Source organism: Xiphophorus couchianus, chromosome 21, assembly GCF_001444195.1.
Source record: "Xiphophorus couchianus chromosome 21, X_couchianus-1.0, whole genome shotgun sequence".
In the NCBI taxonomy this organism is placed as follows: domain Eukaryota; kingdom Metazoa; phylum Chordata; class Actinopteri; order Cyprinodontiformes; family Poeciliidae; genus Xiphophorus; species Xiphophorus couchianus.
The window spans coordinates 20,471,818-20,496,070 of NC_040248.1; the positions used below are offsets into that span (position 1 = coordinate 20,471,818).

The 24,253-nt window shown below is 41.7% G+C and overlaps 1 protein-coding gene across 1 annotated transcript; it reads left to right on the top strand.

The window, feature by feature from the left end:
- Positions 1–946: 946 nt before the first annotated feature.
- Positions 947–10,361, top strand: rab18a (RAB18A, member RAS oncogene family). Its single transcript, XM_028004817.1, has 7 exons — positions 947–1,136; positions 3,670–3,725; positions 5,793–5,854; positions 6,028–6,100; positions 7,601–7,719; positions 8,678–8,744; positions 8,876–10,361. Exons 1-7 carry the CDS (start codon positions 1,069–1,071, stop codon positions 9,043–9,045), a joined length of 615 nt encoding a protein of 204 aa, XP_027860618.1. The 5' UTR covers positions 947–1,068; the 3' UTR covers positions 9,046–10,361.
- Positions 10,362–24,253: the final 13,892 nt, after the last annotated feature.

Sequence of the window (24,253 nt, forward strand, 5' to 3'; positions counted from 1 at the left end):
AGTTTTGAAAAAGTAAAAAAAAAAAAAAAAAAGAATTTTGGAAATTGTCCATTTTGAAAGTTGAACAATTTTGGCTAATGAAAATGTGAAATTTCACCGTTTTCCCAGAAAATTTCTTGACTTCAGTCTCAACATTTCTGATTTGTTTTTTCTTGCAAATTTCTGACTTTTGGAGTTCAACAATTGTAAGGGGTTTTTTTGTAGAAAATGTCTGAGATCATTCTCAAAATGTTCTTTTTTTTGGCAGAAATTTACAACAGGAAGTAGATTTAAAGCTATCAAAAAGCAACACATAATCTCCCAATTTAGAGAAATTCAAGAACAGTTGAGGAACAAAGTGATATTTTCCAGGCTACATGTCCAGCTCTAAGGTTTGGGACTGCAGCAGAACAAGCCATCATCTACAAGAAGTAAACATAGAGCAGTGGTGATTCTTCCAAGACATCAATGCCTCTTCCACTGAAAACCAAAGATACCATCTAAAGCACTGCAGGCCTCAGTGTTAATGATTGAACAATAAGGCAGAAAATGGGCAAGAACTGCTTCCATTAGAGAGTTAGAAGGTAAGATTTTAAAAAAGCACATAAATTGACTGCAGTAACGCCAAAAACATCTTGATCTCAAAAGATTTGCGGGAAAATATCTTGTGGACTCATAAATCAAGAGTGGAAGTTGTTGGAAGAAGTTACATCTTGCTTGAAGCTAACATAGCATTTCAGAAAATGAACATAAAACAAAATTATTTACATTTTATTTATATATGTTTTATTGTGTGTGGGTTTTTTTGTAATATTAATTGGTAAAATTCACATCGTATGTCATTATGCTCCGACTGCTAAAACCAAAGAATAAAAAAACGTTTTCTTTTCCATGACTCTATGCATAACGTGCTCTATCATTACGCAATCTGCTGGACAACCGGAAGTGCAAACAAGTCACTCCGGATATGATTGGAGTGAGAGGTCTCACCGAGTCAAACCATCTGTGCTTCCAGCCAGCTGTAACCAGGAGCCAAGTTCTCTGTTTTTGACATTACAAAGAGATAAACAGGCTCTTTGTAGGGGGGAAATGGAAGACGACGTCTTAACGACGCTGAAGATTTTAATCATCGGTGAAAGTGGCGTTGGCAAGTCCAGGTAAGACGAAGCTTTATTCGGGTCAAGAACATGGCAAGAATCAGCGCCGCTTTGGATGTCGGCTAGTGCTATAGCCTGCTAGCGTCTGTTTTTATTAAAGGCGTCTAAACGAGCCAAACAGGACTGTGGAGCCGAGTTTAGCCTGAGCGAGCATTTTCCATTGGGGTTTGTTTTTATTTTTAGCACTACTTACCAAGCTGTCAGGGCTAATAAACACCAAAGAACAGCAGAAGCCTCTTGTTAGCCGCTGGTGGCTAGCGGCTAGCTGCTGGGTGAGCTCATCTTTGTTCACTGCTTAAGATGTTGCAATGGGGATGAGGTTACCGCTCAGGAGTCCAGGTCACCTTCTCTTCACCGTCACATCTTTTTTTTTTTTTTTACCATGACGCTAAACAAATGCCTCCTAAAAACACCCTGGTCAGTCAGTGGGTCAGTCCCGCGCCAAGCGGCTTGGATCGGGTTTGTTGTTCGTGGTCATAAATGTGATCCAGACGGGCTGTCAACCAGTCGGTGCTAAATGTCAGCGCAGCATGTCGTCCAGGACCGTTCATGGAACACGGATAATGAGGACATTGGAAATGCCTGTAAAGTGAAATATTTGCGGAAGAGAAATTGGGATCAGAATTTCTCTCCTGGAAGAAGATCGGAGTCATGACTCGTTTTGAGGAGCTGCAGGTCTGGTTCTTCTTCCCTGGATGATGGATGGATGATCCACACCTTTCCTCTGAGCCCAGCCGCGTTAAGAAGCTCATCCTTTGTTCACGTTTCATGCCTAGACGGGAGTTTGATTGATAGATAGATAGATAGATAGATAGATAGATAGATAGATTTTGTTACAGACTCAGAGTCCAGATTAAATACAAAAGAAAGCAAAGACAATAAGGGTCACTCCGACAATTAGACAATTTTTGCCTAATACCATTTTATTTACCCACAGTTGTAAACACAACACGATCACAATTATTCTACTTTTTCAGCTGTAGCAAAAATACCATATGGAATTACGGTTGATATGCAATTATTTTGACTTTAATTCATACATAGTCTTACGCAAAAAATCCCTTCTTTTTTTTGTAAAAAAAAATAAATGCAGTCATTTCCAATTAATGACCTTTAATTGCACAAATATGACCAGCTGGATCATCAGTGGCGATGTATCCTAGCGCAGCATCATTGCGCCATGCAGCTGGAGAAAAGTTCAACTCTTTCTCGGTTGAAATGAGTTGGGAACAGCGCGACAGAAAGTATTTGCGTTTTTGAATCCTCAAGTGTTTAAAACCTTTGAGATGATTTGTTACCAGCTTCTCCCTAAACAGAACCAGTAGGGAGCGCTGTAATGTAGATGGATGGGTAATTTGAAGGCTTTCGTTACTGCAGACGAACCCCCGATTAACATTTATCGCGTTATCATTTATCACGATAAGATTTTGGTTGTCACGATAAATTCCAATTAGTTAAAAAAAAATATATCTAAATTTCTAATGTTTAAAGAAAAAACAACCCTAAAACTGTCAGGGTTTTTATTGCTATATTTTCCCCACCCTATGTTCAATGAACACCAAATGATTTTGGAAAATATGATTAAATGCAGTTAACTGCGTTTGTTTCTATCGATATAAATCCCACTTCTTTGTCAGACTGGTGTCCTAAAGAAGCGTATTTTAAATGTGAATGTTTCTCCAGAGCATCGTCTGCCTTTGGGGCTGTGAATGCTACGTCATGCAGACACAACTACCTGAAAAAACAAAAGTAGCAAATGGTTCTTATTGTTACAACATTACAACAAATTGTCGTGCTAAAACTTTACGTCCATTTCTCCCACCCTTCTCCAGAAGCGTGCTGTACGTCTGCTCGTGTTCCCAGGCATCAGAAGAGTTTCCTCTGCGCGCTGATTGCTAGCTCGTCGTTCAGACCGATGGCGGCGTTTCCACGGAGCTATTCGGTGTCATCGGTTACAGTGGGCTTTTGTTTTCTAAAGCAAACACGTTCAGCTCAGGATTAGTTTCAGATGTCATAATAATGATAATAATGACCCCAAGCCGAGGTAGTGTCATCAGGATATGTTTTGTGCGACTGCTTCTGATCGTCGGGAAGATGTCCGCTTGGCAGGGAGGACGCGCATTTGATTTTTCCCTGAACCAGTAACATCCACTGCATAGCTCCTTCCCTCTTACACAGTAAACACTCAGTGCTGTTTGTCGCCCTACAGAGGGGCATCCTAGAGAGCTCTGCTGGGGGTCAGAGGTCAGAAGCGAGCCTCCTCATCAGGCTTCTGAAGAAGGATTTTGAACTTTATCAGTCACAGACGGGAACTGACCTCTGTCCTCCTAGTTCATGTGTAGCGGTGACATCATCTGAAGCCTGTGTGTGTGATTCAAGTGAAGGGCGAGGTAATCAATAGAGACAAAGATGAGCTCGGTGGATATTTGAGCCAGGCTACAGGAAGCGCTGTCCAGAGCCGAATCATCAAGGGATAAAGAAGCAGTGAGTCATAACGAGACGTGAACTTAACTTCCTGTTTTCCCACCAACAGCCTCCTCCTACGATTCACAGATGACACGTTTGACCCGGAGCAGTCGGCGACGATAGGTGAGTAAAGACGCCGCGTCTGTCAGAGCCGCCGCTGCAGAACCGCACACAACACCGGCTTTGAAGAATCGAAACCAACCTGTACTTCTCCCCGCTTTTGTTGCGCCATCTTGTTCAAGAGAAAAATGTCCCCTCTAATAAGCAGGTTTTCATATACACATCCTCTCTCAGATTAGACACAACGTAACGTTTCTTTGTTTGCGTGTTTTTATTCAAGCTCCTCTCTCACCGATGTTCAGTTGTAATTCATACGGCAGCAATGAAACGTTTGAGTTGTATATGGGAAGAGATAAAATGTCACCACGACGACCCAGACGAAGCAGTTTGTGAAGGACAATAAGGAATATATAGAGACCATTATCAACTTATGTTTTTTAAACCATGTCGTCTGGGTGAGGCGCTAGCTTAAAATGACCTTTAAAGGGGCGGTATTATGTATTTTTCAGGCACATGGTTCAATGTAACAAAGCTGAATGTAACCGTTTTTATAATTAAAAAATGTTTCATATTTAAAGACTTAAATAAAAAAAATTGTCATATTTGACTTACATTTTTTTAAAGTCAAATATGACTTTAAAAAAAACGACTTTACAATTTGACACCTTGAACTTGGGGCTCTGCCTCTTTAAGAAGCTCCTGCTCTTTCCAACACTCTACTTCCAGAAAGTCATCACATTACTTCTCCATTATGCCGTTTACAACTGTTCTTAGGAACGTTGGACTGAGAAGTAGTTTGTATGATGAGCTCAACAGATTTGCAGTTCCACCAGCTGTTTGCTAATTGTTGCTGCTAGTCTGAAGGAGTCGAGTGTAAACACGCAGCTCTTGGTGAGAGCAGGGCTTTAGGCACCTCTGAGTGGCTGTCAAGGGAGATTCAAGGATTTCTCAAACTTGCATGAAAGGATCAAGGCAACATTCCAGGTATGTTCTTGATGAGGGAATAACATTACATCATGATGTAGAGCTCAAAAAAAGTTGATTTTACATAATAATACCCCTTTAAATTACAACATTTTCAGAAAAATTTCTTCTTCACACATGTCAGCCCAACAGAGTACTCAATACTGAACTTTTGAAAATGATCATTTCTAGTTTTCTTGTTTGTTTGTTTGTTTGTATCCGGGTCTCCCACATGCAGCCATATGGAGAATTTCAAAACAGTGAGAGAAATCTAGTTCTTTCCTTTCACCAAAATAAGGGTCCTCTTTTCACAGTTGAAACCAGATCTTCACATCCATTCCACAAAAAGGCGGTGAACGTTTTCTCTGCTGTCACGGCCGACACAGATCGACCTCGCTTCGACCTCCGCCGTTAGCGGCGTCTCGTTGTGTAGGGCGATTGCAAACAGATGCTTTTTGCTGGACGGTTCACGAGGAAGCACACGTCAGATTGTGTAACGGGTCAATGCGGTGAAGAGTCGGACTGGAAGAGAGTTGAAATTCCTCCATTATTTCCTGTTTACTTTGTCCAATCTAATGTTCTTTCTAAGAATGCACCATAGAAACGCTTAACGACGTCAACAAACTCGCGCTGTAGGTTCGCTGGCGGATGAACTTGCAGCGTGGCGCTACAGAGTAGTTTCAAATTCACAGTTTCTTTTTATTTTTGGGTTTTATTCTACGTTTATTAGCCCTCCCTGCTCCGAGACACCGAAGTGAATTACCTCTTTGCACGAGAAAGGAAGGCGTGTTCTGTTCATGACGTATGGACCTGTTCCGGGTTTTTGGACTTGAATGCTCTCTGAGCCGTTTGACAGCTGGTTGCATCTTGCTCTTCCTCAGTTTTCAGCACAGACTCCAATTGTTTTGGGTTCAAGACACCAAACGCACACTGTCCCCTCAGTGAGGCGTTTGGATGCTCCTTCACAGCGTTGTTTATCTAAAAGACGGCCCGGTTTCCGGCGTTTCGGAGACGGTTTGCGGTTCTGTGTGTCTCGGCAGGCGGCTGTCTGTCTGCTGGATGTGATATTCTTGGCACTGATGGATTAAAACCTGCGCGAGTCATCACACTGGAGCATGAGGTAACCACGGCGATTTGATCGATTGTCTGAATTTCTGCTGCATGTAGGTGTCGACTTCAAGGTGAAGACCATATCAGTGGATGGAAACAAGGCAAAGCTGGCGATATGGGTGAGTTCAAATGTTCACATTTCGATTAAAGGCATTCATTTCTTTTCTATTAGAGACGAGAGCAAAACCTGTTTGTGTGATTGCTGTTCCTCTACGCTGCCACAAGATGGCACTTGTGCATCAGGAATGTCTTGTCTACACTCTGTAACCTCGGGTGGCTTTTTGTTTTGCAGGACACTGCAGGACAGGAGCGCTTTCGAACCCTGACACCGAGTTACTACCGCGGCGCCCAGGGAGTCATCCTGGGTAGGTGAACCACCACCATCTTAAAAAAAAAAGGTTTTTTGTACTTTAAGGTCAGGAAAATGTAAAATCCCACTGTTAAATCCAAGCTGAAAACGGTTCCTTTTTTGGCCTTGCAAAATGATATCTAAAAGTATTTTATCTACATTTTTTTCTCATTTAAATTGTCAATAATTTTGTTACTTCTTGTATTTCATTTGTTTTATCTTATGTTTGATTTATGCATGTGTTTTTAAGCTCTTGACATTTGTCTCTAAAGCATTTTGAATGATCTTTTCCACAAAATGTGCCGTGCAGCTTACATAACACAAAATATGATGCTTGGGGATCAGCTCTCTAAAGTTCAGACTGAACGTTTGTGAGATGTGCTGCAACTGAATCAAAAGATACTTTTTTCCTTTTAAAGCTTCTATCAATTCAGTGCTAGTTTGCTTCCCCTTCCTAACTCAAATATATGTTTGTCAGTTTGATTTCTCTTGATAAACATCCGTTTAAAGGTGGACCGAATTTTGGAAACTTTTTATTCTATTAGAACAGTGGTTCTCAAATGGGGGTACGCGTACCCCTGGGGGTACGTGGAGGTACTGCAGGGGGTACGTGAAGCTTTTCAAAATATCTTTAAAAAATCAGTAGGCTCTTCATAATAAGTCTTGGGAAAAATTATTTTGTAAAAAGTTCGATAAAATATAAATGTGTGTTCATGCACTGAAATTTATATTCAGTACTTAGTTTCAATATCCTTTAAAATAAAACGGTTTGACTGGTTTTATACCTTCCTGGTGGTCACCGTCTTCTGTTTTTCTTTTTTGTTTAACCATGCAATGTTTGCAATATGGATGTATTTGTCAGGTTCACTGATATAAGTTATTTGGCTTTAATAAATCAGACAGTGATTTTACAGCACTGTACCTCTTTTTTATTCCAAAAATGTTTTGCCCGTGTCAGGGGGTACTTGACTAAAAATATATTCTTAAGGGGGTACATCACTGAAAAAAGTTTGAGAGCCACTGTATTAGAATATACAGTGGCGATATATCATGATGTCAGATTTTACGATATATCGGTGCTAACATCGGTATTGGCCGATATTAGTCACTTTTTTAAAAACGGTAGTGGTCCGACAAATAAAACTGGGCCAATGTTAACAACCAATATTTATTTCCATCTTTATGCCATTTGTTTTTGGAATCAAGTTGGTCACGTGTCAGTGAAAGTGATACAGCAAAGAATTGTGGGTAGGTTAACTGAAGCGGAAAAGCACTGGTGAAATCAGTGGTATTTATTTTGTCAAGGTGTCATAAGGGTGATAAAATATGAATATTATTGGTAATAATCTGTAGCAATCAATAATATTAATGTCAGATTACCTTTCAGACTCAAGGCCTCTGATAAATATCCAGCATGTTTTGAAGAGTGTTTCAGTTATTAACGGGAGACGTGTCGTTGTCTGAGCTCCAGTTTTTAAAAATTCTTTTATCGTCATGATTTTCCGATCCCCTGCAGTGTACGACGTGACGAGACGAGAGACGTTCACCAAGCTGGACAACTGGCTCAATGAGCTGGAGACCTACTGCACCAGGAACGACCTCGTCAAGATGCTCGTGGGAAACAAAATCGATAAGGTGAGCGGGTCCGACGCGTCCGTTTCCACATTCAAGCCTGACAGAAAGTGTTTATTAAAAATCCGCCGAATGTTTTACGTAGGGATGCGCTGATGCACTGCTTTTTTTAAAATACAGATATCAAACGATACAGATCTGATACTGAAAGTCAGTGCTGGATTGGCCTAAAGTGCCAAAATCAAATTTTTTTTATTTTCCAATTTCCGGGCCGATACAGATAGTAAAGGGATAGTATTGTGTAACACTTTGCAATTGGGCCTCTGTCTCTTTAAGAAGCTCTGCCTTCAGGCAATCATCTCAACATGGCTCCTCTGTTAACACATTAACAATGTTTTTACCGCCGTTGCACTAAAACGTGGCTCCTATAATGAACTCCACCAGGTGCTAATTGCTGCTGGCTAGTCTGAAGTTGAGTCAAGGGGGGCGGCTGCTCTGTAAGATGGAAGTTTAAAAAGCTTTAAAACTTCGAGGAGGAGCTGCACCTCGAAGGCGGGGCTAGGTCCACCTAGGCGTTTTGCACATCTGAGTGGTTGCCACAGGAGATTAAAGGATTTATCAAACATGCATTGAAAGAATCAAAGTAACATTCCAGATATGATTTTGTTACAAAACGCTAAAAAAAAAAAAGTCAATGTTGGGCGTGCTGTGGTGGCGTAGCGGTTAGCGCGACCCACGTTTGGAGGCCTTGAGTCCTCGACGCGGCCGTCGCAGGTTCGACTCCCGAACCCGACGATAATATTTGCCGCATGTCTTCCCCCGTCTCCTTCCCCCTTTCTTATCAGCCTACTGTCATATAAGGGACACTAGAGCCCATCAAAGACCCCCTGGAGGGGGAAAAAAACTGTCAATGTTAAATGATACAGCCCCTTTCATATTGGATCAGTGCATCTCTAGTTCAGTTAGTAGTCAGACTTTATAAACTGGCTTAAACAAAGCTAAGACGTCTTTCCTGTTTTAGGATAACCACGACGTAGACCGAGCCGAAGGGCTGAAGTTCGCAAGAAAACATTCCATGCTTTTCATCGGTAAGTCTGTTCTCTACTCAGACCTGTATGAGGTAGAGCCGGAGATCACACGAGGGAAGCTGCTTTTCCAAGTCGTCGTGTTTCTGTCCTTTTTGGTCCACGCCGTCTTACTCTGTCCCCCGTCCACGCAGAGGCCAGCGCCAAGACGAAGGACGGCGTCCAGTGTGCGTTTGAGGAGCTGGTGGAGAAGATCATCCAGACGCCCGGCTTGTGGCAGAGCGAGAGCCACGGCAGGGCGGTGCAGCTGACGGACGAAGACGCCGGGGGCGGAGCCTGCGGCGGCTACTGCTCCATGCTCTAAACCACGCGACGCGACGGCAGCACATGTTAACATCTACACCCCAAAACCCCCGTCTCTCTCTCTGTCCCTCTGTCTCTCGTCCTGAGCTGAGCTCTCTCTCCAGGCGGTCGACCGTCCCCCACTAAGACACTGGTTTTGCACAGTTAGTAGAAATGATGCTGCGCAGCTCAGTCTCAATTTAAATGAGTCAGGCTTTTTTTTTCTTCCTGCTGTTTTATTTTGTTTATCTTTTAGGACCTGGTTCAAAGTCTCTGCTTCGATTTCAAGCTGGGGTTTTTTTGTTGTTTTTATTGTAGTCAAAATAACTCTAGTGGAAGCCAAAGTCCGTCAGACATCTTTATTCTCAGTCTGTGTGATCGGAGGGAACCAGGGTTCTCAGCCTCCAGCATGCTGTCTTCTGTCCTAAGAGCTCGTTGCCTGAGCAACCACATCCATATCGATGCTGGCCCGACTTCTCTGCAGTGTTTGACCGGGGATGTGCTTCATCCCGCCCCCTCCTCTTCCTCACAGACTCTGTCGATGTATCGCTGCTGATGGAGAAGCTTCTGGATGCGTCGCTCGCACAGCTGCTTCGTTTTACTTCAGTGTTCGGAATGCCGTTTTACCTCCTGTTATTGACCTGGACTGTAATCCTTTGCTTTGTTTCTGAAGAGCGCATAAATCAAAAGAGGCGGGCACCGCTGAGCGAGGAGAAAGACTCGCTCACAAGACGGATGATGTCGGACACGTTGGCAGTTCGTCAGCAGAGGCGAAAAGTGTTCAGATCGTGTTTCTACACAATCTGGGAGGATCAAAGCAACACCGTCGAGGCGCCGGTGTCTGAGAAAACTCGTTCAAAGTGTCCTGTGACTCAGATCTCTGAACACATTGTGTTTGAGCGCCAGTATCTTTTCCTTCACGATGCGTTCGGTGTCCTGAGTGGGACAGGAGGCCGTTTTTAAAACCAGTTTATGTTTGCATGTGCCATTCTTTGTCTTCGTCTTTGTCCGTCTTGGGACATAATCCTCTCGGACCGTTTTGTTATAAAGATTTTAACTTATATTAACGCATCGCATACATGAGCATTTGAATTTAGATTAGCTAAATATAATTGAATTAGATTTTTATGTACTTCTCAAAATAAAACCGCAGTTTATTTAATAAAAAAATTTTTTTTGTGGTTAGAAACAAGTTGAACCATGTAAAACCTTGTAAATTGTACATTTTAGGACTTTAATGGGGGTAATTCATGTATGAATTGTAAAGCTGAATGTACACATATCTGACTTTAATCCGCCCGGTGTATTAAACTTAATAAAATTCCTTTTTGAAGTGAATATCTTGATTTCAATTAATACAAGAAATGCCACGTTCTTACAAATGCATTTAAAAATATTCCCACTCCATGAACATTGACTCTCAACCATGACTTTGGAGCTAAATTGGGGCCAAAAAGTTTGCTCAAAGGAAATGAAAATTGAAACTGAAAACAATGTCAAACCGTTTTTCAAATTATATATATACAGTATATATATATAAGGGTTTTTTTTTGCTTTTGTTTCAACAAACTTTAGCTCCATATGGTTCTAAGTTTGCTCTGGATTAATTTATAGGTTTACTATTTAATTAAATGAGTTACAACATTTAATCAAAGTATTTTTGAATCAACATATTTCCACTTATTTAATTTTGTCATATTTAAATTCTATCACTTTTTAAAATAAATGTAGTACTTTGCATCTGCTACTATTTAATGTTTTGGTTGAGGTAGCTTGTTAACAAACGGGGATCAATGAAGTCTGTTATTCGTTACCGTGTTCTATCACATAACTACAAATTACTACTTTGTTTTATTGGAATTTTATGTGACAGATCAACACTCGAAAGGAATAAGACGTATGGTTTTCACTTTTTGTTCCCATATTTATACAGAGAAAGGAGAACATCACAGATTTAGAGAAAGTTTGCATCTATGCACTCCAAAACAAAACTTGAGTCCTACACGTTTTCTGTCCACTTCCCCAACTACACACTACTTTCTGCTGGTCTGTCACTTAAAATCCCAACAGAATAAAGTGAAATTTGCGGTTGAAAAAAAAAACGCCTAAATGATAAAGACCTTTATGGGAAGTGAGAATAAGCTTTAAGAAGTTGTAGGCAGACATAGAAATAGCTGTGCTGACGTCTTTGCTATGCTAGAAATGTCGCTGTTAGCTGTTGGGGTTTTGATCACACAACATGCGCCGCATTCCTCTGTCCTCAGAGCAAAGACAAATGTTTAAACAGAGCGCAGGGATCCCAGCCTGTCATCCATCTAAATCATTTTACACCAAAGCCGCCCTAAATCACCCTGTCACAGCTTAGAAAGGGATGCACATCATTCAAGGGTAATAAGCCAAAGACTGCGTCTGCTAGCTTAGCTACAATTTCTGACAGACAGTCGCAGCAAATGTCTAAATATATAAAGCAACAGAATCATTTATTTGTGCTCTGGACGGCTGCAGTGTGGTTTTCCTTGAGCACACACCGAGGTCTGCTCTGACAGGTATGAGACGGAGCTGCAGTTCATCTGTTAGAGACATTTCAGTCACCTGAAATCAAAACAAAAATGCACGTTTATTCTTAACCAGTTATTAAAAGCGTCTCTTCCCTCTGTTATTCTGTTGTGTTTAATGGTACAGTTTTTTTTTTTCAGTAAAGCTACGTTTTGGCCCTGTAATCATTTAATAAGTCATTTGTTTATTTCTGTATTTATTCTTAATTATGGCAGGATTCATCCTCCATACAAACCCCGTTACAGCACCCAGGAAGAGTGGTCCAACTAAGACAGGTGTAAGTGCACCTGGACCAAAGATCGGCATGAAAATGAACCTGAGTCATTGGTCGTTCTTGAATGAATTAAGTATTACACTATTTCAGGAAAGAATAAATAAATAAATAATTAAATTAAAGACAATTATAGACAAAAAAAAAATACACAAGATGTTTTTTTTTCTATCTGGTTTTTCTCAGGCTTGTTGCATTTCCTTCCTTCTCCTCAGTGGATAAGGTTCTCCTTGTTTCTGCTGGACTCTAAAGGAAGTGTGTGAAGCTGAATATGTGTTTAGGTTCAGGCGAGGTGTGGTTGGCTCATGTTCACAGCAGGATGTTCTGCAGCTTTGGGGGAAACCTGTTGGACCGTAAACACCCAGAGTGTGAATGTGCCGAACACTCAGTCAGTCAGCGGCTGGCTCAGCTACAAACACATGCATGTGTCTGTTAGATATGATAGATGTTCATCTCCATGGCGACAGGCTGCAGTAGCACACATGTATGTAGCTGAGGAAGTATTTGACAAGCTGCCTCTAGAGACCATAAAGGCCGTCTTCAGGTCCAGCCGCTCTGTGGGGTTTCTGTTCAGCAGCTCACCACTCTGACACGCTGCTGCCATTTTCCACAGCCTGAGCGGAACCACCGGACCGGACCGGACCGGACAATGAGTCAGGTCTGGACCTTTCACCAAGGAACTCATTCAGTAACAGAGTTTACTTCAGAAACACGCAGCTGTTTAATGTAGTTACAAAATATATAGATCCAGCAGCTCGAAGCATTTTTTAAAGGAGCGGTACTATGTAAAATCATTTTTTTTGTTATAATGTTATTCCATCATCAGAACATGATTCTTTGCATGTTTGAGGAGTCCTTTAGTCTCCTATGGCAACCATTAGTGCTGCCTAAACGCTTGCTGTCAGCTCCTCCAGACTAGCGGCAGCAGCAACTAGCATACACCTGGTGCAACCGTGAGTCTGCTGATGGGCTCATGAAAGAAACCTCTTCTCACTGAAATGTCATTAAAGGGTTAATGGAGAAACACTTGTGATGACTTCCTGAAGGCGGAGTTTCAGAAAGAGCAGGAGCTTCTTAAAGAGACAGAGGCCCAATTTCAAGGTGAAGTCAAATTTCTTTTAAGTCATGTTTGATGTATGCAGCCTTTTTTAATAACAACTAAAGGTAACATGATGCACTTAATTGTGCAACAAATTGGCACCATGTGGCTGGAAAATACATAATACTGGCACTTTAAATGAACAAAAGTTAATCACTGAAAATATAAGCTTTGTTTCCAGGGCCTGGTGATGTTCTGCTCTTACCAGCCACTCAAATAGTCACATAAACGCCACACTCAGCAGATTAACGGTGGGTAAGTGCCCTGCCCAACGGCACGTCAAGGTGTGTGGGATGGAGCTGGAATCAAACCCACAACTTGATTTCAAGGTAGAGAAGAAGAATCCCTCCTAGGCTGCCGTTCAGCTCTCAGCGGGGCCATAAGCTGTGGTCGGGACAGAACCCAGGGTCTGTTTTCAGTGTTGAGTTTGGTAAAGGAAAAACAAACCGCTGCAAATTTACAGTTTAGCAACATGGAGCGGCAGCACGTCCAGATCCACTCAACCTCCCCGTTACACAGGAGGAGGGACAAAGAAAAAAACCCCAAAAAACCCAGTGCGTATTAATTTTGCTGGCGTGTGTGGATGGGAGCATGATGTCAGAATCAGGGACTTATCGAGCTTGTCATCAGTGAAACAGCTGCCAGAAGGCGCGCACACACACAAACACACTCACAGTCGTGTTTTCATCACTTGTGGGGACTTCACATTGACTTCCACTCATTTCTACAGATTACCCATAATCCTAACCCTGACCCTAACCATCACATACCTAACCCTTACCTTAACCTTTACTCTTAACCTAACCATCACAGACCTAACCTCTAACCCAAAAACAACAATTTCCCTGATGGGAACCAAGAAAATGCCCCCACAAGGAGCAATGGTCTCCATAATCCCATATTGTAGACAGAAATAGGTTCCCATAAAGATATAAAAACCTGGTACACACACACGCACACACACACTTAAAGCTGAGGGACAACAGCCGGACTGACGCTGGGACCTGCTTGGATGGATAAAAAGTGTGCGCTTTGCTTTACTCCATCCAGATGTTGAGCAGTTACCGCAGCCTCAGTCTCTTGTGGAAATTTGTACGGGCAGAGTAGAAATCCAGACAGTTTACGATTACAGACATTGCGGCCAATTACCGGCCTGGACTCGGGTTTCTAAATAAAACCCACAAAATCTCCCCCCCCCGTACCCCCCTCCGTCCCTCGTTTGATGATCTCACGAAGGTGTGCGCAGGTGTATCGTGGTCAAGAACATTCTGCGTCATGGACAGCGCGACCCCGAGCTCCCAGACCCGATGATGTGGATTACTCGGCACCGGCCAGGTGTTGACATCAGTGTATTATATCGAAGGACATTAAAAGGTTTGAAAGAGAGCGCCTCGAAAGAGAACAAATTGTTGTCTTTTTTTCTTAAAGATTTACATATCTGCTTAAAGAGAATCAGACATGTCGTAATAAGCACCAGCTGAGTGTTTTGTTCTTTTTTTTTTTTTTTTTTTTTTTTTTTGCAAATGCGTCAGCGAGAAAGTATGAGTTAAACACGAAGAACGGTTTACAATGTGGCGCCTTTCAATTTGCCAAAAACGCAATATATCTGGTTCAGCTGCACAAACGACAGTTTTAACGGCACAAACCGAGCACTGAAAAAGTGGGCCTCTCTGGTTTGTTTTGGAGCCTGTTGGACTTAAAAAAAAAAAAAAAAAATCTTTTATATTTCAGAAACCAAAGCAGAACAAGCAAAAAAACTTTAAGGGCACAAACCGGGACAAACGAAACACCAACCGCTCGTTCCATTTGCTGGAATGTTTTACTTGGGTTTGGTGTCAGCTTCACTGAGCTCAGAGAGCTGGCCATGAATGTTAATGCTAGTTAGCATGGCCACCGATGACAGCGGATTACAGCTTTCCTGTAATGGTAAATTGTTTCTCCGCCGTCAGCACGTTTAGTTTAGCAAGTACATGAGGCTGATTAATTTAATTTAATTTAATTTAATTGGTAGGGACATGGCACTTTTACAGTTTACATTGCTGTAAATGCGCTAGAATTAGCCAAAAGGCTATTTTTCTTCCGTTGTCCTCGGACAATGATAAAAACAAACAAAGGCTGTCCAGACAAGGTCAAAATGACGTAACTACACAAGTTTTGTCAATAATTAGAAAAACTACAATCAGTACCAAAAAATAAAGGAAATCACAACACAATTATCTTTAAAAAAAAAAAAAGAAGTATTTAAATGACAACGCCAAGCCCCGCCTTCTGCCTCTGATTGGTTGTTTTTGACCTGCATTTTTCCAGATTGCTATTGTAGCTCAGGTAAAAGCTACATACTGTGGCTCTAAATAAGGAAAAAAACAAAGAAAACAAAAGCTAAAGATCACCAAAATGTGTCCTACTCTAGTGTAGCACAACTGCAAAGTTAGCTAAAAAAAATTTACTGTTCATAACAAAAAAATGACAATAACTAAATGTTGAAATCTTTAAAATATATATTTGAGGATATATACGTTTGATAGCAGATGCTACTTCATCAGAACCCCTTCATTATTTATTCAGACTTTTCTATTCTGCAGCTTGGCTGCATTGTGTTTAGTTTGGAGTTTATATAAGAAGTCAGTATCTTACCTGCGGCGCTCAAAATTTGGAGAAGTTCTGATCAGAGAGTTCAGTCAACCAAAATGAATCTTTATAATGATGATTTCAAATTGGAAAATATTTTTAAAATCTAAATCTGCCGAGGGTTTGAAAAATTCGGAATGATTGGGCAGCCGTGTGTGTTTTCAAGTTTGTGGAGAAAAGCTAGTTGTCAACTCAGATGTGACCGTTGAGACGCAACTAAAACGAGGAAATAGTGAACAGCATCTGCTCTACTTCTGGTATTTTGCCTTAATTTAACCGACTGTTTTTACAGTGTAGAAGAAAAAACAAAATACTTCACTTCGCAAAATCCCATTTTAATGATTCACAAAGTTCATGTTTGGCTATGACACATAAACCATCATGGCTTTTATGCTTGACCTGTTTTATTATTATTATTATTTTTATTGAGAACCGTGTTGGTTTTCAGTTTGTTCTTTCAAAACGAACATTAGCTTAAAAACAAGAATAAAACTCTGCAGCTGCACACAATAAACGGCAACAGAATGACGTTTGTGTTTGTCAGTTTTCCTCAGCGTGGTTATGGCTTGCCGTACGTTGGAAGTGTTACTAGGACACACCGGGGTCAAGAGTCGTCTCTGCTGACGACGCATGAGATGAAAGGAAATGCAGTTTGAGGAATAAGACGGTGCTGCTTTTGTGTCGAGCCTTCTGCGTTTCTGCGCGCGCCGTGATGGAGGGGGGAAAAAAAAAAAAAAAAGAGTCTTGCTCATGAATAAAATTGAAGGGGAATTTGAAGTAATTATATTTAATAATGTTTCACATCGACTCCCTCCGAAAAGATAAAACATGTGGACAGGAACAGAAACAATCCCGCCTCCAGATGTGGTGGTCGGTTCATCTGCAGGCCTTTAAATCTGCACTTGTACCACACAAGTGATAAAGCAGTGGACCTCGCTGTTTGAAGAATATGAAGGAAATGTTATTACAATTATTTAATCACAAATCTCCGGTTTCATCAGCAGATATGGACTGGGAGGGGAGGAGGGAAAAAAAAAATAAAAAAGATTTCAGGTGGCGTCTTAAGTGTCCACTGAATGAAAACCCTCATTATTGGAGTATTTGGAGAGAAAACACGAGGGCAGACAAATGGACACGTTTAAGATCGGACCGTCTAATGTGTTCAGCCTGAGTCAACAGCAGACGTCTGTGTCGATTAGTCTAATACATGAAACCAAATAGTGAGAAAATAAACTTCGATAAAACAATAAACAGCCGATCCTGTCCTCGAAATGGATCCATGGAGCAAAGCTGAGGGATTGTTCCGATGAGGTTCTGGTGGTTTGGAACATTTTAGCCGAGCGAACCTGTCCCAGTTCGGCTCGTCGGGACACTTTTTTTTCTTTACAGCTTCCTGTTTTTAAGATCAGACTAATAAGGCATGCAATTAATCGGAAAATTGTAACGCGTTAATATTATATAGCGCAGATTAATCGACCTACCTATCTTGATCTAAAAGCCTCTCTATCACTTTTAGGGTAGAAACGTTACCCTAAAGCTGAAGGGATATATTTCAAGCTAACAAAGTTAGGCCTAGTGATTAATCGTGATTAATCACAACGCTAGAGTGATTCAATTTCAAAATCGATTTGACAGCTCTGGGTCTAACACACAACTACACTGTAATCCTGATTGGAACAAGAAGACACAGAAAACAATCTTTCAATGCCACAAACATTTCGTAGTGAGGAGATTCATCACTCAGAAGTCAGAAACAGTCTTCCACCTCCCACCAGCCTGCAGAAAAACGATCCAGCTGCTCTCCAGGTCATTCCTCTCCTCCAGACAGCTGCTGCTCAGTGATTTCTGATCCGGTTCTGCCGGGATGGAGTTTGGTTCTGGACTCAGCCGGGGACAGGGAGCCGTTTCGCCTCTGCTCAGTTTGGTTGGGCTCCCACTCAGGGAGATCCAGACAGTGAACCCACTCCTCTGTCTGCTGCTTCCTGCCCATCTTCATCAGCTGATATTTTTCTCTCCGTGAATTTTTTACATTTATGATGTTCATTAGACTTGTTTTGTTTGTTTTTTTATGTGGATTTTCCCACCTTCCTGATGCAAACATCTCTGCTCTCCTGACTGAGACCTCCTGACTATCAGCGTCTGCTTTAAGCTGTTCAGAGGTCAGAGCGCCTCCTGCTGGGAAAGTGGTCGGTGGCTCCTTGTAGCTTCATTTCCTCTCTACCTCTGTGATCATTCCAACATATTATAAATATTCTAGTCTTCTGGTGACGCAGACTAAAACGAGTCATTTGAATGAAAAAGCCAATTGTTAGTCAATCAGTGTTTAAATTGAAAATGATCAGACAAAACTGTCTTTGGAATATTTTCAGAAAATAATCTTTAGGTTTGTTGCATTTTCACACCATTACAGTTGAAGAGATAGTTAATATTTATCGTAGCAGGGTTCTGTAGAGACTTTGAGCCATTAGTATGGAGACAACTAGTTTTGAGTTGGCATGAATGCAAATTGTTGTTTTGTTTATGTTTTTATCATTATTAATTATTATTTATTAGTAACTGTAGCAAACAACTTATTCATCTAAAGGCTGCATTTTAAAAGAAACAAAAAAAATCATCATTCTGGTCTCAAGTATTTTGTAGAAGTTCTTGGTGATAACGACCTTTTGCTTGCACTGCAGTCCAATATGTCTTCGCCTTTGTATTGAGTTTGTAATTGGGCCTCTGTCTCTTTAAGAAACTTTGCCTTCAGGAAGTCATCACAACATGGCTCCTCTATTAATGCTTTAACAATGTTTTTATCAGCATTACTTTGAGACGTAGCTCCTATACTGAGCTCAGCAGATGCTCAGTTCCACCAGATGTTTACCAATTGCTGCTGGCTAGTCTGAAGGAGCTGAGAGCTCAGACTAAGTGTTGGCTTCAAACCCCTGATGGGGGTAATGTATTTGTAGAAAAGGACATTATGTATTATCCTCTGTGTGTAATAATCTGACCACTTCCATTATTTCTACATAGCCCTGCTTCAAAAGAATCAAAGTTGTCTCTTTTAGAAACAAATTCCTAAAAGTCTCCTGACCCGCAACAACACAGACATTTTTGATATCATACAGGACCTGAACACATCACACTGTGTGATCTCAACATGTAGACATTGACGGTAACCACGCAGCGTCACATTGTATAATTACAGATGTCGTATCGTCAGAAAGATCCGGCTTACATCAAAGCGACGCTGAATGGATGTTTCATGTTTCAGCCAAAAGGAAAAAAGAAAAAAAAGAGAGACCAAAAAATTCTAAACACATGAAGCTCCAACCTTCCCCTGTCTCTTCTAAAGACCCCGTTGGCCTTTTATTAACCTCATTAAAGCTAGCAATGTTATTCCAAGCCGGACCTGCAGGTTCTATCAAGGTTTACGGCTCCCACACAGCAGTTAAAGGTGAGGACGCTTCAGCCACGCACAGCTGCAGAGGAGGAGGCTGAAAGCCGACACATGGAAATGTTTGAACGGGACAAACTTTTAGCAGACATGCTAATAACCACCGGCTGGATGTCCAGATGTTTGGGAGAACAAACGAACAATTCCAGCCTCTTTGCCCCAATCTTCGCTTTTTTGTCAGTTGAGTAAAGGTGATGGCTGTATAATGAGGTTGAGCAATGAGATCCTAGTCTTACTGTAAACCGCTCTACGGTTCACCACGACTTAACTGTCACATACGCGCACTTTGATGTATTTAGTGTTTTGATAAGAATATGGCAAGACTTCTCTTCTCAGTCTGGGATTGCAATCCGTTTTTCCATCCTGAAAGAAAAGAATCCCGAGCATCTGGTCTTTAGTCAGTTTCAGCTTGTTGGAGACATTTGGAGGTTTTTGGGGCCGACTTGGTCTGTGCTGAGGGGGCTGGTGGATCCTCTGGGAGCTTCAGACATTTGTCCTGGTCAGAAGCCAGCAGGCGGCTCACTGCCACACTGATACTGTACCAAAACGCTGGGATATGCTGGAAGACCTCCATGTTTCCAGTTACATCAGAATGAGAATTTCCACATCATCTCTGCAGAAAAAAGAAAAATTCTTTCAAAGAAAGCAGATGTTTATTGAAAAAAAAAAAAATCCAATGAAAAAACCGAGAAGACCAGACAGAGAGCGAAAGACGAGTTTTATTTGTTTGAATATGCAGAATTCTTCCTTTTATTGGGTTATGAAAACTTCCTTCCTCCATCATGCTCTTCCAATCACTGCTGGGTATTAAATCACTTATTGTTGGGCTGGACATGCTCATGTACATTAAAGATTACCTTAAACCGGGTTCTCAGAATGTTGTCTCTGTTTGACCAGCAGGCTGAGATGTTGAGTCAAAGTCTCAAGACCATTTCTAGACCTTCTAGAGACGCATGGCACTGACACGTCTGGATCCAGCTGAACAGAACCAGGACTTCGGATGAACACTGCCACACTTGGCCTTCCAGCCACCTGCAAGGTTTCTAATCCTGACAGCAACTGAAAGTTGAAGGGGCAATCTGCAGAGTCTCCATGTCATTTACCTGTCCCTAATACGAAGATATTTTTACTGCAAACTCGAAATAAGACAAACTTACAAGTAACTTTTCAGTAAGATATAGAAGCTTGTTTTTAAGCAAATAATTCCTTGATATTCATGAAAAAGTACTAGTTCCAGTGGCGTACTAAGATATTTCCCCTGAAACTAGACCACAAATGCTTGGTAAGATTTAGAGTTTTCACAGCGTCCTGATCTGCAGTGGAGATAAGGTGCTGCCTCATGAACCGTGGTCTCCGACAGAACAGCGGTCTCTTTGTGAGCCCTGAAGCATCAGGCATGTAGAGTTACCTTGTGGCAGTGAGGCATGATCGCAGTGATGGTTGATTGCAACAATCCATGATGCTTGTTGAAGTCATCTTTCTACGCTAGTGGAACCGAACCAGCACCTTGCAGAAATCGATCACTTTTTCCCCAAACGGAGCATAAACCTCTGCTGTAAGATTCAGGAGATGACATCGTCTGTTCCTTTCCCTCATGTTCTTCCATGACCTGGAGTTGCTGCATCCCGAGAGCGCTGTTAGACTGACTTCTCGTCGTACCCAACAATCAGCTTCTGTTACTTTATACCTGAACGTGTGACTCAGAGAAGAGCCGCTGTTGGAAGGACTGGTGGACCGATGACACATCCTGTCCGTTCCTGTGAAGAAGGAACCCTAAAACACTTGGAGCCTTCCTCTGGTTCAAATCCCTCCTCCGGCCCGCTGTCTGCCTGAGTTTCTCCATTCAGATTAAAGACCGTTTGTGTTTGTGCACAACTCATCGTTACCAGTCCCGCTTCCATTACAAATGTGTGCAGAACGTTGTGAATATTCCACTAAAGTTGAAAAAAAAAAAAAAATCGCAATTTTGCAATTGAGGTGTTTCCATTAAATAAGCAATGAAATTAAAGCCACACAGGAATAATTTTGTTCATGCGGTAAATCGTTAAAAAAACATCGCTAAACAAACTTCTTGGTCTTTTCTGCCAGTGGTAACGACTGGTTGTTGTTCGCATGATGCGTGTGATGCGACAAAAGGGTTTTTATTGCAGTTTTGCAAAATACACCAATTTAGATACGGCCAAAAAACCCACATAATGTTAGCGCAAAAACCTTTTGCACTAACATTAATTACTCTCACTTAATTTGACATTTTGATAATAATTGTGCCCAATGGAAACACACCAATTTTGAGAAAACAAATTTTTCAATTTTTTATTTTGCAAAAATGTCACGAATCACATGATCTGCAACCAGATGTTACTGATGGGGCCAAACCACGAAGAAGAACACAAGACGTAGCTGTAGGATAATGGCGCTGCATGTTTATTAATGACATATTGTGTGATTCTAATTGCGTTTCTTATTTAATCTAAACACCGCAATTGCAAAGTTGTGTTTTTTTTTTTTTTGACAGGAGCGGAATGGTAACGTTTTGTGCACATTTTTAATGGAAAAGCAGCCAGTGTTCCCACTGTGTCCTTTCCATTACATCCATTAGTGAAGTGTTATTTATGATGATGACCATTTCTGATGTTACATTTATCTCTAACTGTTTCTGATATCATGTTACCTTGTCAGCCTCCATTCTCTTACTTTGTTTTCTGCAGACTTTGAGTAAGAGGTAAATGAAGCAGAAAGTTTCTCTGAATGTAAATCAGTGGCTCCATCGAACAACAACAGATGTATTTTAGTTTCAGACAGGCTGATGAATCTGTCCCCAGTGGTCCGTGTGGACACAGAGTTTTGTCATGTTAGATTAGTTCCAGTCTTCTCTGTCTTTTAAACATCTGACAGTACGCTGCTGTTGACTTGATGGATCACAGTTGATTTGTTTCACTTTGAATGCTTTCCATAAACCAGGTTGTTCTTTTCTCAGCCGGTTCTGTGGTTTGGGTCTGAGACAGGAAGTGCTGCTTGGCAATGTAGTGGTCACTTCCTGTGTACGGGACGCTTTGGAAGCCCAGGCTCCTCTGATTACTCTGAAGCTTGTTTCAGTCGTCCAGTGCAGCGTCAAACTGGGTCTCAGGACCTCTGGGCTGTTCCACCACCAGCCACAACAGAACCTTGTGGTCCACGGTGAGACACTGCCAGGTCCAGTCCACATAACTGCCGCCTGAGACAGTTAAGGACACTCCGGCCAAAACAAATCAGAGCAGAGCTGCTAGAAATGAGCTGGTCCGCCCTTCAGTGGTGAAGAGTTGGTCCAGTTTCTCTTTTGGTCTCTGTATGTCCACACATCTGTCCTCACATCATCTAGTCTCCTCACAGTGACTTTATAGCCTCAGTGGGTAATTTTCCTGCCTCATTTCCTCTTCTTCCTCCATCTTTCCTCCATGCTTGTCCATGCAAAGGTTTTTATAGTCGGTTTTTGTTTAGCTCTTGTTAGGCTCCTCTGCAGCTCTTGCTGTGATTTCCTGAGTCACAAAGTTCAACCCGAACACAGTGACCTCATGAGACGACATAATATATCAGTTAATATCCTGAGACTTTCATAAACACTCGTTTCAAGTTGCTCCTACGAAGCAAAGCTGTAGTAGCTAGCAGTAACTAGCTAAACTGTTAGCTAATGTATGCTACCTGCTTTGGTTAGCATGTGCAATTAGCTTTGTGGAGTTTAATTGCCCTCTGTTATGATTTATTTGAGGAGTGTTATTAAAACAGGTGATATTCATGTCTACATGTCCACGGCCATAGACTGTATTCCTGTACTTGTGCTCTTTTTTTTTCTTTTGCTCTTTGGTTTATTTTGTTGTATTAGCACTTGGAACTGCCTTGTTGCTGAAAATGTGCTACAGAGATAAAATTACTTTACCTACCTCCTTGTCATGTCTGTGTTGTATCGTCACATTCCAGAGCTTCGTACATCTGTCAGTGAACGTTGTTCTGAATATGTAACTCTGCATGTCTCTCCTCACACCTCCTGTTTTCATGAAGAACTCTTGGTTCAGCTCAATGTCCTGCCAGCCCAGCTGTGTCCCATGTCAGCCATCCAGAGGCCAGCATGTTAAGGGAGAGAGCCTTAAACTCATTGAAGGTAAAGGGAAAAACTCATCATCTCATTTAAGTCACTCCAGTGAATTTTGTAGAAGTGTTTACTGAGTAAATGGCTTTAAATTCTCACCCTCTACATTCTCTCAAGTCTTTCCAACTGATAACTAAAAAGGTTTTACCAAAACCTAATGTGAAGAGTGGATTTAGTATATTCATGTTCCTGCAGACCAACTTCTGCAACTCTTTCTGTCTGCCTGTCCTGATCTCATCCTCATGGAGGTTCTAGCCTGAGAATGCACTCCTCTGATTCGCTGATGTTCTCACACTGCGGTTGTCTGATCTCTCTCTCTGTCCGGAGAGATCAGAGGTTGGATCTTGGCTGGTCTTGTCAATTCATCATTTTCGTCAGTTGACGCTTCACGCTTCACTCCGCTTGTTTTCAGTTTTCTCTGCTTGTCGTTAAACTTCGTATTCAGCTTCTTGGATGCATTTCTGCGTCTCGGGTCCCGTCCCTGCGCCAGCTGGGGATGTTGTTAGTTTTACTCTGATTGGCTCCACGGTTTTGGCTTGGTTGGTCTGGGAGGTGCTTGGTTGTTCGTCTCGCTGGGCAACTGAAGGGCACTTCTTTGTCTCGGAAAGCGAGACAAAGCGCATCGCTGCTCCTCTATCTTGGCTGCCATCCGGAGCCCTTGGTCTCTCTGCAATCAGTGCTCTTTTGGGTCAACTACGATCACTAATTCTCTAATACGAAAAGATGACTGTTGTTCCTGGCTATGGTCACTACACCATATTCTGCTACTGTTTGCATGGTGTCCCACGGCAGATCGGGTGACCTCAATCCTTGCACGCTCACAAACACAGGGCAACCAGCCCTCGCTCCAGTCCCTGTCGGGTCTTCCTTCTTAACCCTGCTAAAAAAAAAAAGCTTGTTTAATAGAGAAGAATCAAAATTCTAAAATGAGCGTGGACAGTCAAATTAATTGAGTCAACTTTTAAGCAGAGTTCTTCTAATGTTTGTTAAAAATCTGAGATGCATAATTCTAGAGATTTGGAGGTTTCAAAAGTTACCTTAGTTGATTTTGAGCAACGTCCTTGGAGGACGTTGCTCAAAATCCAGGGCCGCTGTCCTGCAACTTTTAGATGTG

What these genes read in the sequence shown, in the direction of transcription:
- rab18a (XM_028004817.1), top strand. Translation starts at nt 1,069, where the DNA reads ATGGAAGACGACGTCTTAACGACGCTGAAGATTTTAATCATCGGTGAA. An exon ending in GGAGCAGTCGGCGACGATAG is followed by an intron (nt 3,726 to 5,792) that starts GTGAGTAAAGAC and finishes TGCTGCATGTAG; the next exon opens with GTGTCGACTTCAAGGTGAAG. An exon ending in ACATTCCATGCTTTTCATCG is followed by an intron (nt 8,745 to 8,875) that starts GTAAGTCTGTTC and finishes CCGTCCACGCAG; the next exon opens with AGGCCAGCGCCAAGACGAAG.